The sequence below is a fragment of the Arachis ipaensis genome, chromosome B01 (genome assembly GCF_000816755.2).
Source record: "Arachis ipaensis cultivar K30076 chromosome B01, Araip1.1, whole genome shotgun sequence".
Lineage (NCBI taxonomy): Eukaryota > Viridiplantae > Streptophyta > Magnoliopsida > Fabales > Fabaceae > Arachis > Arachis ipaensis.
Genome location: NC_029785.2, coordinates 9,478,062 through 9,495,489, shown reverse-complemented (window position 1 = coordinate 9,495,489; position 17,428 = coordinate 9,478,062). Strand labels below are relative to the sequence as shown.

Below are 17,428 nucleotides of genomic sequence, written 5' to 3'. Positions count from 1 at the left end.
ACAAGTGCTTTTATATAAAATTTTAAGATTTTAGTTTTAATTATATAATTTTTTATAATAATTTAACATTGATAAATTTTATAATATATAAGTATGTTATTATAAAAAAAAGAATTATATGATTGATTAGATATATTTTTTCATAAAAAAATATGTATTTTTAACAAGAAATCAATAATTAAATAAATATTTTCTTAGTTCTTATGAAATACACATTTCCATTGTGTGTGTTGAGTTAAGAAATTAATTAAATTAATTGATGATGACAAACATTATTCTATTGGGCTAATTTTTCAATTAGTGTTGATTATTTTTGATTAAGTGTTGCAGGCCAAAATTCATTGTTGTAGCAACCCAATATGGAACAAGTTGAATATATTTTTTGTGGGCAACAATTTCAAACAAAGCTCAATTGCAAATAACAAAGAAATCAAACGGGCTGAATGGACAAAGCCAACCCAAGCCCGAACTTATCATTCAAAGCTGATCCCTCCAAAGTGCTTTCACCAAAAGCAACGTTCACCTTTTTCATTCGGTCAAAACTCAAAGAAGAGAGAGAGAGCTTCATCCCTAAGCCATTCATCGAAGAAGAAAGAAAGAGAAAGGTCAATCCAAAAAGTAAAAGTCTAATCTCCAAAAATCAAACCATATCAAGCTAAGTTTGAAGCTAAAGGTTATTTATTTTCCTTTGCATGCATCCAATTTTCTTCTTTTTTTCTCAAACTCTCTGCTACTCCAAATTGAGATAAATGAAGAAAGTAATCTCTGTTCACCATTGCTGTAAATCAATGGTCAAAATTATTTCTTGGGGACAAAGTAGTATCTCAAGGGTTCAGATGTGGGATTGCCATTGAAATACTGTTCTTGAATGTTTTCCTGAGGCTTTCAGTCAAGCAAGAGAAAATCAGACTTAAATTTCTAATCTAGGGATTAACTGAAAAAGTGATGTGGTAAGTTGGTAGCACACAGCTCAAGGAGTTGACCTAGGAGAGAGCAACTCAATAACATGCAAGGAAATACAAAAGGAAAAATTGTTGTTCATACTGAGGTAAGGAGAGATAACCAGTTTTTGAGGTTTATATTCTGAGAAGAGTTCTCTGAAGAAGTTCATCAACTTGGACAATGTTACCTAATCAAATGAGTATTCCGCCAAAATGAGGAACTAAATCAGAGGCATGCAAATTTGGTTCATCACATAGCAAAGAGGCTGTTGAAGCATCAATCTCCTTCATATTTTACAGATTGTAATTTTCTTTTCAATATTTATCTGTCTGTAATTTCTTGAGGTAAAAGGCTGAATGAGAGAGTTCTTGAAAGAGCCTAAGAGTGGAAAGAGGTAGAGAGAAACACTTGAGTGAAAAGCCTAGAGTGATTTCAGATTTCTTTAGGTTGATTCTGTGTCTTGTATCTTGTACTAGTGAGGTACCCCTTTCTTAGTTGGGTGAGCACTAAGAGTGAAGAGTTAGGTATTAGCATAGCTAAGTCAAGTTAGGTTAGAACTTGATAAGAAAATAATTGTGTCAATCCTGTGGAATTGGTGTATGTAATATTTTAACTATAGTGAAAATTCCACTACTGTTGTGGTAGAGACTGGATGTAGGTTGCATTGCACAAGGCAACTGAACCAGGATACATGATGGTATCAGCTTCTCTCTTCCCTTCTCTGTTCTATTTTCTGATATTCATGAGACAAAATGAAATTGTCTCATAAATTTTTCGCTACTGAGTTCGAACAGAATCCAAGTGAAAGTTTATAAGTTAAGCCATATTTCATTAAAGTAAAAGAAGGTCATAGATTCAACCCCCTTTCTCTAAGCCTTTTACAACCTTCAGTGTATAAATGGGTAAGACTGAAGGCACTTCAAGCACCCTCACTATCATCTCCGACCTCTTCAGTCTAGACCAAAGAGGTCAGAGATGGTAGTGAGGGCGCTTGAAATACCTTTAGTCAACTCCGACACGGCGGTTAGGGGTATCCGCAAGAATAAAAATATTTTATAAAGCACTGAAAGAGGTCATAGATGGTAGTGAAGGTGCTTGAAATGCTTTCACATCAACTCCAAGATGGCAGTTAGGGCATCCGCAAGAGAAAAAATATTTTATAAAAGCACTTGTATTTGAATAACATGTGAAAAAATAGAATTGAAATTAATGCATTCAAAGATATTGAGAATTTTGAATTTATAGGAAAAAAAAGGAGAAAAAACTAGTGAAGAAATTAGTTTGGTGCATGATATTCAATTTCAGGGACTAAAATGAGTCACTTAATGCAAAGTGAGGGACTAATTTAATGTATCTACAATGATGACATAATAAACGACACGTGGACGAATGTTGTTGCGACACATGGCACAAACGAACACGTAGCCAAATAGTATTGTGACACGTGGCACAACCATCCACATTAGCATGCCACGTGTCACTGGTCACCACATCATCACGCCATTACACGTGGCCAAACTATGGAGTGACATGTGTCACTAACAGCCCACATCATCAAGCAATGTCATCACATCGTTAATGAAAAATGGGTCAGGGGCTAATATGGTGCACTTTTGTCAATTTTAGGGACGTAATTGGTGCAATTGGAATCTCAGGGATGATTCTAGTGCACGACGCCAATTTCAGGGACTATTTTGGGGTTTAACTCCATTAAACCTTACCTAATGCCGTAAAGTAAAGGGTGATAAAGTGTCACGATAGTTCTAAAGCTCATAATATAGTATATATCCAAGAATTTTATATAACTAAAAGCCCGATGAAGGAATAAAAGCCCAAAGTCACATAAAGCAGAAGTACAAAGCATGAAGCATTCACATCCGATAACTAAATGCGTAAAGGTAACCAACTTGGGTTGGTCGAGTGGTCAGCTCATTCGTCCGCTTAAGCAAGTGTCGGGGGTTCGAATCCCGCCTTGTGCATGCAGCAACCTATTGACCAGCAGCAGACCCTTAAATGGAGCTCAGATTCACGACAGATTAGTCTTTGACCTGTCGGGTTGGGGGATACCGTGGGCAACAAAAAAAAATGCGTAAAGGTAAACAAAGGATCATATATATATATATATATATATAATACACAAAAGAAAATTAGTCGCAGTCTGTGGAGTTTCGGCCGACTAACTCAACAGACTACATAGAGAGGTATTCTTGTTACAAATCATGCTTGGCAGATGATACATAGACAGAGACATTATGTTTAGAGACATTGAATTAGTGTATTTTGTATCTATCTTGGCAGGAAAACAAAGAGATACTAATAAGAGATACAACTTATTTTTTATTTTTTCTTTCATTATTCTTGTTCATTTTTTGTAATTATATTTTTGTTATTATATTTTTCTTCCAAATTTTTTTGAATAGAAAAAATGAGAATAAATTGAATTTTCATCATTTGTTTTAGTTTTGTTGCGGCCCAGCCCAGCTGGCCTCATGGTCGACCCGGCCCGCATACGCCTTCATCCGACCCGGGCGGCCGGTCTACGGAGCATCGCACGCTCGGACCTTGGCCTGGGTACCTCTCCTCCAGGGAGCCAGCTCACCTGGCAAGAGCTGGCAAGGGGAAACTTCGAGGAAGGTGGGTATGTCCTTGGGGGCCTACCTCTGACAGGGTATATATGGTAGGACCCTCCCCCGCAGGTACATCATCATACCCTTTACTCCCATACCACTTGCACATCTTTCTGACTTGAGCGTCGGAGTGTCTTTGCAGGTGGCACCCCCCTCACCTCACAAAGAGCTCGGGACGTCGGCTGCCCCCGCCTCTCATGCCCCAGACCCAAATCGAGGCTAGGATCCACCTTCACACCCAGTGAACACCTCTGAACTGCATGGTATCCGACCAACCATACATTGATGCCGTCTGTGGGGACTAGCCGATATGGACTTTATCTTGGGCCCAATGGAGGCGGGCGATGGAGGCGAGCCCCGCGGGGAGAGGATGGACCCCAGAAGCAGAAGAGTAGCCACAGGGGCCCCTTCTCGCGAGCGCACCAGATCTCCCCCACGGCAACCCGAGAGACGACCCTTTGGGGAAACAGGTAGTTATAGTGCCAGAATAATACAAGAACTGCGCCACAGAGTGCAAAACCTAGAGCGGGAAGTGGCTGGCAGAGAGCGCCATCAACTGACTCCGAGTCAAGAGCGTTCCCGATCCCCTCAAATGAGAAAGAGAAGTCTCCGAAGAAGCCGTTCTAGGCGCACCCCGAGTCCCCGGTCAAGGTCAAAGACCCAGAAAAGTAGGGAAGTGCCCAGGAGACGACGAGATCCCGTGATTTACTCCCGATCACCGACAAGAAACACCATAGAGGAAGATCGAGAGGATAGCAGAGAAAGGCCGAGGAGAAGCCGACCACAGCAAGAAGACAACAGAGAGAGGCCAAGGAGAAGCCGACCACACGGGGAAGACAGTAGAGAAAGACCAAGGAGAAGGCGACAACTGGTGGTCATGGGGGCAACTCCTTTCCACCATTCAATCCTGGAAGTCCAGCTACCGAAGCACTTCGATAAGCCAACGGACATGAAGTATGATGGGACCCAAGACCCCTAGGAACACCTAACGGCCTTTGAGGCCAGGATGAACCTGGAAGGGGTGGGTGATGAAGTAAGGTGTCGCACCTTCCCTGTAACCTTATTGGGGCCGGCAATTTGTTGGTTCAACGCCCTTCCCTAGGGATCTGTGACGACCTTTGGGGACATATCTCGTGCTTTCCTAACCCAGTTCACTACACGTATCGCAAAGGCGAAGCACCCGATTAACCTGCTAGGGGTAACCAGAAAGTTGGCGAACCGACTAGGAAGTACCTAGATAGGTTCAATGACGAGTGCTTGGAAATTGACGGCCTCATCGACTCGATGGCCAGCCTATGCCTGACGAATGGATTATTAAACGAGGACTTCAGGAAGCATCTTACCACCAAGCCCGTATGGACTATGCAAGAGATCCAAAACGTGGTTTGGGAGTATATCAATGACGAAAAGGTCAGCAAGGTCGTGGCGGCCAATAAGTGGCAGCCTGCATACAGTCAAGCTCAACAACCCGGTAGCGGGGAAAGGTCAAAGGAGCACTCCAAGGACGAAGCTTCAACCAAGACCTACAAGCCGTTCTCCTGGGTAGGTAAATTTACCAACTACACCCCCTTGACAGCCCCGATTGTAGAAGTTTATCAGCAGATTGCCGACAAGGGCATCTTGTCGAAGCCCCGACAACTCAAGGACAGAACAGGAGGAAACAAAAACCTCTACTGCAACTACCATAAGGGCTATGGCCACAAGACCCAAGACTGCTTCAACCTGAAAGACGCTCTGGAGCTAGCCATCCTGGAGGGAAAGTTGGTCGATTTCTCCCACCTTATAAGCGAGCCGAGGAGATGGGATCATGACCGATCTGACGAAGACAAGAGCCGCGCCGTGAGACAAAGACGAGAGCCCGAGGAAGATAATAAGCGCGGCCTCATCATTGTAAACGTAGTGATCGGGAGAGATGTTTCCCCCAGATCGAAGTCGGCTAGCAAGAAGGACGCCAAGGTCTTAGCTATGTCCTCTGGCTCCGCACCTCCCTCCCGGAGGGTACCGTCGATATTTTTTGACCCCGAAGATCAATGGTTTGACGAGGTGATGGAGAACCCTCCGATGGTGATCACAGCAAGGGTGGGCACCGGCCTGGTAAAACGGATCCTCGTAGACACGGGAGCTGACTCGAACATCATGTTTCACAATGTATTTGATGCTCTGGGCCTATGGGATGCCGACTTGAGGGGCCACCAACACGGCGTGGTCGGCCTAGGTGATAACTTCATCAAGCCCGACGGAGTAGTTTCCCTCCCGGTCTCCATTGGCGGAGGTCGGGGAAAGAGGTCGCTAATGGTAGAGTTTGTTGTCTTAAGAGACTCCACGGCCTACAACCTCATCCTAGGAAGGAAGACCATCAATGAGTTTGGAGCAGTGATTTGCACCAAACTGCTATTAATGAAATTTGTTGCTGATGATGGATCAGTGGGGGCCATCAGGGGAGATTTGGAAATGCCGGTCGCGTGCGACAACGCCAGCCTCTCCCTGAGGAAGAAATCCAAAGAATCATCTAGTGTCTTTCTTGCCGATCTGGATGCCAGGGTTGAAGACAAACCCAGGCCGAAACCCGAAGGAGGCCTCGAGAAGTTCAGGGTCGGTGAGTCGGATGAGAAGTTCACATTCGTAAACAGAAACCTGCCTCATGACATGAAAGAACCCCTGATGAAAATGATCAGAGCTAACAGTGACCTGTTTGCCTGGACGTCGGCCGACATGCCGAGTATAGATCCCCAGTCCATGTTACACCAACTAGCCGTGAGGGCAGAGGCCAAGCCGGTGGCTCAAAGGAGGAGGAAGATGTCCCAAGAAAGGACAGAAGAGGTGGCCAGGCAAACGGCCAGCCTACTAGAAGCGGGCTTCATCCAGGAACTTGACTACTCAACTTGGCTGTCGAATGTAGTTTTGGTTAAAAAGCCCAGCGGGAAATAGAGAATGTGTGTGGATTATTCCGATCTTAACAAGGCATGTCCCAAGGACTCCTTCCCCCTCTCCAACATTGATGCTCTTGTTGACTCGGCGGCGGGGTACCGATATTTGAGTTTCATGGATGCCTATTCTGGGTACAATCAGATACCGATGCACCGACCAAATGAAGAGAAAACGGCATTTATAACGCCAGGAAGGACATACTGCTACAAGGTGATGCCGTTTGGGCTAAAGAACGCAGGGGCTACGTACCAAAGGCTGATGAACAAGATATTCAAAGACCTCATCAGCAAGACGGTGGAGGTGTACGTAGACGATATCCTGGTCAAGACCGCCAAAGCTGAGGACCTCATCGGTGACCTGGAGAATGTGTTCGCCTCTCTTCGGTGACACGGCATGAGACTTAATCCGCTCAAGTGTGCCTTCGCCATGGAAGCCGGGAAATTCTTAAGATTTATGATAACCCAAAGAGGAGTGGAGGCCAACCCGGAAAAGTGCCAGGTGACCCTGCAAATGAAGAGCCCGGGATGTGTGAAAGATGTCCAGAGGTTGGCAGGCAGACTTACCGCGCTATCCCGCTTCCTCGGTGTGTCGGCGGCCAAAGCTCTGCCCTTCTTCAACTTGATGAAAAAGGGGATAGTGTTCGAGTGGACCTCGGCATGTGAGGAAGCCTTCAGGCACTTCAAGGAGATAATCTCGGCACCGCCTGTCCTGGGGAAGCCTCGGAGTAGAGAAGCACTGTACTTGTACTTGGCAGTAACCGATGAGGCATTGGTGGCAGTCTTGGTGCAAGAAGAGGGAAGATCTAGCAACCAGTATATTTTGTGAGCGGAGCTAAGGTACAGCAAGCTGGAGAAGGTAGCATGTGCGCTCTTGACCTCGTCCCGCAAGCCGCGACAGTACTTTCAAGGACACCAAGTAATCGTCAGGACCGATCAGGCAATCCACCAAGCACTCCAGAAACCCGATCTGGCGGGTAGGATGATGACCTGGGCTATTGAACTTTCCCAATATGACTTGTAGTATGATCCCAGGCATGCGATCAAGGCTCAAGCCATGGCTGACTTCCTGGTGGAGGTCACAGGGAACCCTACCGAGACACTGAGCACACGGTGGAAGCTCCACGTGGACGGAGCATCCAACCAAATGTTCAGAGGAGCGGGAATCATCTTAGAAAACCCAACTGGAGTTGTATATGAGCAGTTAGTCAAGTTCAAATTCCCGGTGTCGAACAATCAAGCAGAATACGAGGCCCTGCTGGGTGGCCTAGCTCTAGCAAGAGAGGTCGGAGCTACCAGACTAGAAATATGTAGCGACTCACAGGTCGTGACCTCACAGATCAATGGGACATACCAAGCCAGAGATTCATTATTACAGAAATATCTGGAGAAAGTCAAAGAGTTGAGCAACCAATTCGAGGAAGTTACGGTTTAGCACGTCCCGAGAAAAAGGAACACGCAGGCAGACCTCCTGTCAAAAATGGCGAGTACAAAGCCAGGAATGAGGAACCGGTCTCTCATTCAGGGCTTGATAAGAGAACCAGCAGTGGCTTTACATGTAACCCAGGCAGATCCTTCCCGGATGAACCCGATCATCGATTTCTTGGAAAGGGCCGAACTCCCCGGCGACAAGAAGGTGGCAAAGACAATAAGGCGAGAAGCGGCCAAGTATGCAATCATACAAGGCCAGTTGTTCAAGAAGGGGCTCAGCCAACCCCTGTTGAAGTGCCTGTGTCCCGACCAAATGAACTATGTGCTCAGAGAAGTCCACGAAGGATGCTGCGGTCACCACATCGGGGGGAAGGCCCTAGTCAGAAAGCTCGTCAGAGCCGGTTGTTACTGGCCCTCTATGATGGCGGATTCTAAGGAATTCGTGAGAAAGTGCAGAAGATGCCAGGAAAACGCCATCTTCCACAAAGCGCCAGCGACCGAACTGAGTTTACTAACGGCTTCCCGATCTTTCTCGCAATGGAGAATCGATCTGTTGGGACCATTCCCGGTCGGGCCAGGGCAAGTCAAGTACCTAATAGTGGCCATTGATTATTATACAAAGTGGATAGAGGCCGAGCTGTTGGCTAGCATATCCTCGGCAAACTGTCGGAAGTTTTTGTGGAGGCAGGTAATGGCCAGATTCGGTATCCCAGAAGTCGTCATCTCGGATAATGGAACACAGTTCACCAATAAGAGATTCGGAGAATTCCTTTCCGGTTTGGGCATACAACAAAAGTTCTCGTCAGTTGAGCACCCCCAAACCAACGGTCAAGTCGAGGCGGCGAACAAGGTCATATTGCAGGGGCTCAAAAAGCGACTTGACCAGAAGAAGGGAGCATGGGCAGACTAGCTAGCCTCAGTCCTCTGGTCCTATCGCACAACCCAGCAGTCATCTATCGGGGAGACCCCCTTCCGACTCACGTATGGGGTAGATGCAATAATACCAGTGGAGATCGGCGAACCGAGCCCGCGGCAACTCCTGGGAGGAGTCGAAGAAGCCGTGGAGAAGGACTTGGTAGACGAAGCTAGGGGGATGGCCCACTTGTCGGAGACGGCATTGAAGCAAAGGATGGCACTGCGTTACAATGCCAAGGTACTCCAGAGAGAGTTTGAGCAGAACGACCTTGTCCTGCAACGTAACGATGTCGGGCTACTGACACTTGGGGAAGGAAAGCTGGCGGCGAAATGAGAAAGCCCATACAGGGTGAAGGAGGTGCTCGGCTACGGCGCCTACAAATTGGAACGGCTTGATGGAAAAGAAATACCAAGGACATGGAACGCGGGTAACCTGAAGAGATTCTATCCCTAGCAGCCGGGGCACACTAGGCGAGCAAGCGTCCTACCGGTTCAACCTTTCGAGTAAGATCTATATTGCTATATGTGGGATTGTTTGCCTTATGTTATTTATTTCCAGTTACCTTGTGTTCATATTACTTGACGTTACCATTTTATGCCCAATTGGTTTTATTTTGAAACTCGTCGTCTTTTCTTTTCGCGTTCAAAGAACTACCCGACCAAATTACTATATAAAAAACAAAACGAGACGATACCCCGGGACTGATCACCCCTGGAACCACTAAAGGAAGGACGCAGTAAACGGCGGTCAAATTGTTAAAAGCCATAATTCGTCTCCGATAAATACCAAGGTTCTGAAAACCGGACCGGACTGACCAGTTCGACTGGGTTAACCAAAAATCGGTCATTTGCCCGGTCCAGTTGACCTCCAGAACCGTTCTGCAAAAAACTGGTTTAAAAAACCGGCTAAACTGGTGGTTAACTGGCAAACTGAGCGAACCGGCTGGGTTTTTTCAAGCCCCGATTCGCTGATCCAACAATCAAAACAGCGTCGTTTTGATTCCAGAGAAACACGAGTTCAGTGCTGAATGACACCCCCTCCCCCTTTCTCTCTCACAAACACAGCCTCACCAACCCTAGATTCTCCTAAACCCTATCAGAGCCACCATCACCATCTCCCCTTTCTTGCATTCTGCTCTTCTCCTCGCATTGCCAGAAGCTAAGGTCGGTTCGGGGCTGTTGTTGGCGTTGCCGTTTCCCTGTCCGAACTCCCTTGTTGCTGCTTTTCTGCTCCTTCACCGTTGGTCGTCACTGCTTCTCTGCTCCTCGCCGTGCGTCGTCGCTGCTTCTCCCTTCCTTGTGGTGCGTCGTTTCTGCTTCTCCCATCCTCGCTGTTTTTTGCTGTGGCCCCTTCTCTACTCCCTGCCAATCTTGTCGTCGCTACTTCTCTGCTCCACACCGTGTCTCACCGTCATTGCTTCCCTATTTCACGTTACTGAAGTTCCGAATTTGAATTTCTCTGTCTCTCTGCTCTCTGGCTCTATGTTGTCTTTTCCTCCCCTTTGCTACCAATTCAGATAACGTAAAAACCTCCCTTTTATCCTCTTCAATAATGTTCAATTTGTTATAATTGTATTATATTATTTTCTTCTTCGTTTTGTTCTGAATATACATATGATGTATTATTGATGTTTCTGCTGAGTTTTGAGATATTAATTTTCTTAAGTTTTATTTGAATTGAGTCAGTTGATGTTGAATTAATTCTGCTGAGATGGAGTTATAAATTAAATTTGTTTTAGGTTTAATTTATTAATTATGCTGAGAATGATTTTTGTTGAGAATGATTTTTGCTGAGATTGATATGAATTAATTCTGCTGAGATTGAGTTATAAATCCGATCTGTTTTACTTGTTATTTTGCTATCATTGATTCAAAAGAGAAACATGGCTACAATTCTATGTTGGATTTACTATATGCCTTCAAAATAAGGGTTGAGTGAAGTTCAGACAAGGAGATGATTTACTCATAGGAAAAGCGAATGAAGTTAAGAAGCAAAGAACAAAAAGATTACCTAATTTATGAAAATGGAAAATTCAGGAATGGAAACCTAATTTATAAAGGTTATTTATGCTTCTTTATTGTGTTTTTATCTTGTTTAGTTAATTTAATTGTTCAGTTTTTTTATGTTCTGAGCTTCTTATTGTGCTGTGGAATTTCTTCTTCCAGCTCAAATTGTAGACTATACTGATTTCTTTTCCACCTTGCACCATACTAAAATTTGTGGCCTCAAATTTTGCTTGCCTATCTTCTGTTGTTATATCTAAAAATGATATTGTTTGACCAAGTTTAGAAGTCCTATTGCTAATATGTTATATATACATGAAGATTAAGAAACTGATATTGTTTAATTCATACAATGCTTTCATTATTCTGCATTCTATCTCACAATATATGTCACTTTGAATTTTTAATAATTTTAGGTTATATTTAATTAAATAGGTTCAACTCCAGTTCGACTTCAGTTGAACCGTTGAATCATTAAACCAGTTATTTAACTGATTTATTGACCGGTCCGGTTCTTACAACTTTGATATAAACAAGGGATTCGCTTAAACACAGTGTAAGTCTTATTATGGACCATTAAATAACTTTTTATGGACGCTAATAAAATTAGTCAATCAAACTGATGAATCATGTCATATTATAATAGTCAAGTTTACCAAATTTTAAAACTTTCTTAAAATTTGAATATATTTTTAAAGAATGTTAAAGAACTATGAGAACTTATTATCTTTTACTATCAGTTAATTATTAATATTTAAAAGTATGGAATAAAATATATTATTAAATTATTAAACTAAAAAAATTAAACTAAATAAATTAAATTAATAATGACTAAGTAATAACCAAAACAATAAATTCTAATGACTCTAATATTTCTCTTAACAGATACCACTTACATAACTTTTTCTTTGTATGTACATCGATTATTATTTCAAAAGTGATTAGGATTTTATTTTGGTGGCCAAAGCAAAGCAGTGGCCAAGGTAGTTTTAGAAAGCAAAAACCAATAATATTGATTGTGTTAAGAATGGTGAATTTTTAATAAAGGTTGGATAAATATTTTGTGTATGTAATAAAAATTAATTAAAAAGCTAAACATAGATCTTGGAATGTTCAGGTTTTAAAGCATGTTCGAACTGGTAGAACTCCTGTTCCAACTCGACCCGACAAAAACTGCAAGACAACGCTTTTCTTTTCCTTTTTCATGGTCGCTGCCAAGCTACGAAAAAGACCACTCTTCGAGTGCCTTCGCTTCCAACATTTTTCCCTATCGCCATCAGCTGTTGATACCGCCGTTGTCAATTGGTTGTGAGACGAGGTTTTTCAAAAAGGACTTGACGACGCTGTTGAGATTCTCTCGTGGGTGCAACCTCGAAGATATCGTCGTTGTTGATGACTGAAAGCCTGGTAACCATGGTCGCCATTGCTCAAAGTTAATGTTCGGTCTAGTTTTTTTCTGGAGATTGCTGACGATAATTTTGCCCCTGATCTTTTTTTTAGGTATGGAATTAAATGCAATTCATTTTAAAACTCAGACCAGTCCATTGAACTATTTTTTGGACAACTATTTTTCTTTTTGTGTGGATTTCGATCCACCTACACTAAGACTCACGTCATTCAAAGAGCTTTTAGCCTGTAAAATTTCCACACTGCCAATGCGGTAAACAAGAGAGAGTTACTGTGCTTATCAATAACACGCTGCAATGAACCTACATACCTTAACCCACTATTTCTCAAGCTTCTCTCTTGTCACATGTTACAATGCCATTGGCGGTCAAACTTTGGCCACACTTAGCCACCATAGGCCATGCCACTAAAAAACTCGTGCTTTTTACTTTTAGTGTTGGGGTTTTAGTGGTATCTTTTAATAATGTAAGAATTTATTGTTTTTTTTTTTTTTGTATGGATACCATTGGTTGGTCAGATTTGTAATTTTTTATTTTTTTTAAATCCAAAAGAAACTTTATCTCACTACAAATCTGACCCTCCCATATGTGCACTATAAAAACATGATCTTCCAATTTTTCAAATCTGATGGTCCGATTGGTTATTTAAAAAAAAAATTAATTCATATAAAAAAAACACACCAATTAACTATAATACTGAGTTACATACATTTTTTTCTATTTTTAAAAAAATTAGCCCAGAACTCACCCTTTATTTTTTCATTTTGTCCCTCTCTTCATAGTTTGTACACAATACCCTCTCAAATCAGTAAACATATGCAATTAACAGTTATTTATTTACCACAATGAAATTAAAAATGTTATTAATACATATTAAAATTTGAACTTATTTATGTGAATTAGATTTGAAATTAGGCCTAAAATTAAGAAAAAAATATCACTTTTGCCCTCAGCATTTGGAATAAATCACAAAATTATCCGGACAGTTTTGTTGTTCTACTTCTACTTACACGCCAACATTTTATTTTCGTCATATTAACGTCTTTCGGTCAAAATTCAATTTCTTTTTTCCAAATTATCCCTCCTTCAAAAATTCAAGCATCTAACAGATTAAGTGCAGCCCTACGAAGTACAAACTCTCAGTTCTCGTGGTATAACGGCTTTTGACATATCTTATCCATCAAGATAACAAAGGGAAATAAACATGATCAATCATCCAAGAAAAAGGTGAAAACAAACAACCTCGGTTCTTGCTTAGTCTGCAGTTGAACGAGACTTTGTTAACACTCCAATATTAATTCAATGATCCCCGAAATTAAAGAGGTGATGATGATAATTTAACAAGAGAGTTTCAACAGTCTATCCTTGTTTTCATCTAAACCCAACTCAGTCGCGCTCACTTATTGCAGTCAAGTGCTCGTCGATCTCCTCCGTCGATAAAATTCTGAATTCCGGATTCTCTTTTTGGACAACTCCAACCTTACAAAACATGAAAATATAATCAATTGCAACACACAATATCTTTTCTCTTTAAACCATTAAAATAAAAATCATCCCTAATTCTGATTTCCACCACAACTAATCATGTAAAGCCCACATTATAATGCAATGCTCCAATTTATCACAATCTTAGCTGTTTGAGTTACTATAACCACCTAAGCAATAGAATCGATTACTATTTTGAGCAAGGCAGAAGCCAAATCAGGCAAGATTTCTGAATATAGGTAATAAATGAGAAACAAGTGACTCGCGCAGAATCTATAAATAACTTGGGTTTACCATACCATGATGTCCTACAAAAGATATTAGAGCTTTAAAATAAAGGTTTTTTTTCTACCTCAATCTCAGTGGCCTTAAAATCCTCCTGAAGAACTGATTGCAAAGCAGAGATCGCAGTCTGAAAAAAAAAGGGAAACTATACAGTTAGAAACAAAATAATGTCACATAATGGTTCAATAAACTGATTAATAAATAAATGATTTTGATAAAATTGATATTTTTTGCATCATCAACCTTTTAATTCTGATAATAAACTATGACCTTTCGTTATTCCCCCATGAACTCACGATAGAAAGGTTATTGCACTAAGTTACATTGTCCTTCGCTTGATTCCATTCAACTTTTTGAAATCCCTGTCTCAAGAACTGAGACAGTTAATTAGTTTTCACTTGCAAATCATATTTTCCAATGCTTAATTCCCCTCCTAATAGAGAAATATTGTAACTTGGAGGAACCACGTGATGTTCTAAAGCTCCCTCAAAAATCAAAGCCTTTATTGAAAGGGTTGCTTTTATAATGGTTGACACAAATTATATGCTCCAGAGACACACGTCTCTCACTGCTTTCCCCAATGTCTATATGCAGTTTACACTTGAGTTGGGTGTTCATCTCATTATGCATGGATCGTCATCATATGGCAAGATATCTTTGAAAATCGAAACAAATGCAGGTGCTATCCCGCAAAATGGGAGTAATGAAAAATTTAAAAGAAAAGTAAGAACGCAACCTGAACAGTCTCCTCATAAGTAAATGAAGGGTCACTCTTCATCTTCTTTTCCAAGAAATTAATCGCCTCTTGGTCCTTCAATCCAGCACTTGTGGCCTGAGTACATGGTAATAGATTCTTAGACACATTGAATATTTGTCTTGTGTACTGCTACATGAAGCTACAGACTTTTGATTAAAAAATGATAAAGATGGCCCCAAGAGAGAACTATCCTTTTAACGTTTAAAATTTCAAAATCAATGTACATCACAATTATTTGAATGCGGAAGGAGTAGAAAACAAAACATTTTTCTGGGAGGAAAAAAATAAAGCAATCACCAAAGCAGACAGCACAAACAATTAAAATATAGATTAAAATAATTCACCCACTGAACAAAGATAGATAGGTTTCTCAGCGTCCATAGTTCATAGAAGGAACGTAAACTTGGTCCAAAAGTGAAACAGAAATGGAAAGAAAAACTCAGCACAGGTTAAGCCTCATTCATGTACTTTGACATCAAGTATTTTATAACATGAAAACAATACGTATAAAAAAAATTTCATGTAGAAATCAACGGCACCAACTTCAAAAATGATTTTTAACATAAAATTTTCCAACAATCTCCCTCACCACCTCCATACTACTTACAGCCACTTTCACCTTTTAACGAGATAAATGCTAAACTCCTTTATCTTTTTATTATTTATGTAATCCCTTTTCACCTATTGCCTAACAATACTAAAATAGTCCCTTTTATCAAATTACAAGCACACACACACAGTTAAACATTGTTTTCAGAGCAAATATTCAGATAAATTATCACCAATCCACCATAGAATTTTTATTAGCTTCTTAATTCCTCAACCATATAATTCATCTAAATACACACAATATAAAACCTCATTCTGGTGATATAACAAACCAAGAAAGCAATTTTCCACTAGGAAATCTTATTTTACACAGTAACTAAGAAAAAAGATCATGAAGTATAAAGAAAAAAAAACTTGCATTCATCGTCCCAAACCCTCTATCCTATATGATGACATGATGACATTCATAGTAAATAATTAAAGTAGATGAATTCAGAATCATAGTTTTTCCATCATCTCAAATTAGATCAAATGAAGAATTTTGACATCAATGTAAGTGAGAGATGATCCTCTGTTTACCTTGTGACCAAAGTAATGACCAGCTGGGTCGCATTTGTAAAGGCGGGGACCAAATTCATCGTCAATACCCAAAACCATGGCAACTTCACAACACAACAGATTTAAAAATCACAAAAAGAGATCAGTAGTAACAACAAGAAGTAATAAAAGCAGAAAATGGTTGTGATCCCACAAAACTACTTGTACGATTCTCCAGGCTGAAAATTTATTCAGTAGTGAAACAGGTAAGGAAAACACACCTACTCCAAGTGGTCTCATGTAAGCATGTTGAGTATAGACTTGAGATTTGTCTGCAATCCTGTTGGTGAAAAATATTTCAGAAGTCGGATGGCAAAAGATGGCAATATGAAATTTATAGAGGGGGCCGCAGGTAAGGGAGGGGGCAGAATGATGATTCCTTTTCCAATTACTATGAAGTTCAATTGAATATTCTTATTTCGCATCAACCACCAAGAATAGATCTTCCAGTAGCCACAGTAGATGTATATGTTAAAACATTGAGGCAATTGAAAAATATGGAGATGACAAGAGGAAAATAATCTAACAATTTGAATACCGACAATTACACAAGAGAATAATAACATTTAAATTTGCAGATATTACAAAGCAATAAGTAGCTAATAATTGTTTTAGTAGCTGAATATCTTTTATAAAACTGTACCACTTACCATTTAGCCAATATGTCCACAGGCATCTCATATCCATATCTAAACCGAAACTCAGCAGCTTCATTTCTTGCTTGCTGAACTAATGTCCTAGCATCAGCTGGACAAAGGTATTCCAATGAGATAAAGCAAAAGTGAACTTAGAACATAAAGATGTACCTCTCTTCAGAGTATATCAATTAATAAGTTATTTATTTACTCTGATTTAAATATAAGCATTTCTCATATATCAAACCTCAATTTATAGATTAAGTATCATATCCTAGAAATGTTACCCAAATTTGTCATCACTAAAGATTTATTTCATTTGATGGAAAAAGGTAGCTAAGAAAGTTCACAAGTGCGCGAGCAGAGAAATGCTGAAAAGGTATGATGAATGATAAACCTGTCATTCCAGTTGCCAGTAAACCAAGATACTTGGTGATGGGAAACAGATGTGTAACACTTGTCTGATCCAATAGCTTGTCCTGCATTACACTTTCACAATTAAGCAGCCAAAAGAAATACTCACAAAGAAAAGAATTATACAACTAGCTCTCAGTACTCACCGGAACCTTCTTCTGAGTAACAACACAAACTGAATCCTTTCCCCGTACACCGATTGAGGTGATCCCAGCAGCCTTAACAGCCTTGAAAGCATACTCTGTTACAATCATCCAAAAAAGCCACAACTTAAAACATATTACACTACAATCAGTTTATTTCCACTCCAAAATAGCCAAAAGAAAACATTTCATAAGACAATGAATATGATAAATAAGGGATCATCACACTGATTGTCATGAAATCCTTAGAGTGGGAAAAATGGCACAAACATATGTAGATACAAGCCATTCATATTCAAGTAATAATTACATTT

General features: G+C 40.7%; 1 protein-coding gene across 1 annotated transcript in view; it reads right to left on the bottom strand.

Moving 5' to 3' along the window:
- LOC107623315 (proteasome subunit alpha type-6) overlaps positions 13,393-17,428 on the bottom strand; it is a 5,408-nt gene continuing 1,372 nt past the window's right edge. The window contains exons 2-9 of the mRNA XM_016325556.2: positions 17,118-17,212; positions 16,955-17,036; positions 16,573-16,669; positions 16,144-16,202; positions 15,905-15,987; positions 14,756-14,851; positions 14,087-14,146; positions 13,393-13,728 (exon numbers count right to left, since the gene is read on the bottom strand). Coding sequence (XP_016181042.1) covers positions 13,636-13,728; positions 14,087-14,146; positions 14,756-14,851; positions 15,905-15,987; positions 16,144-16,202; positions 16,573-16,669; positions 16,955-17,036; positions 17,118-17,212 — 665 coding nt within the window. The 3' untranslated portion in view covers positions 13,393-13,635. The remainder of the gene's footprint in view (positions 13,729-14,086; positions 14,147-14,755; positions 14,852-15,904; positions 15,988-16,143; positions 16,203-16,572; positions 16,670-16,954; positions 17,037-17,117; positions 17,213-17,428) is intronic.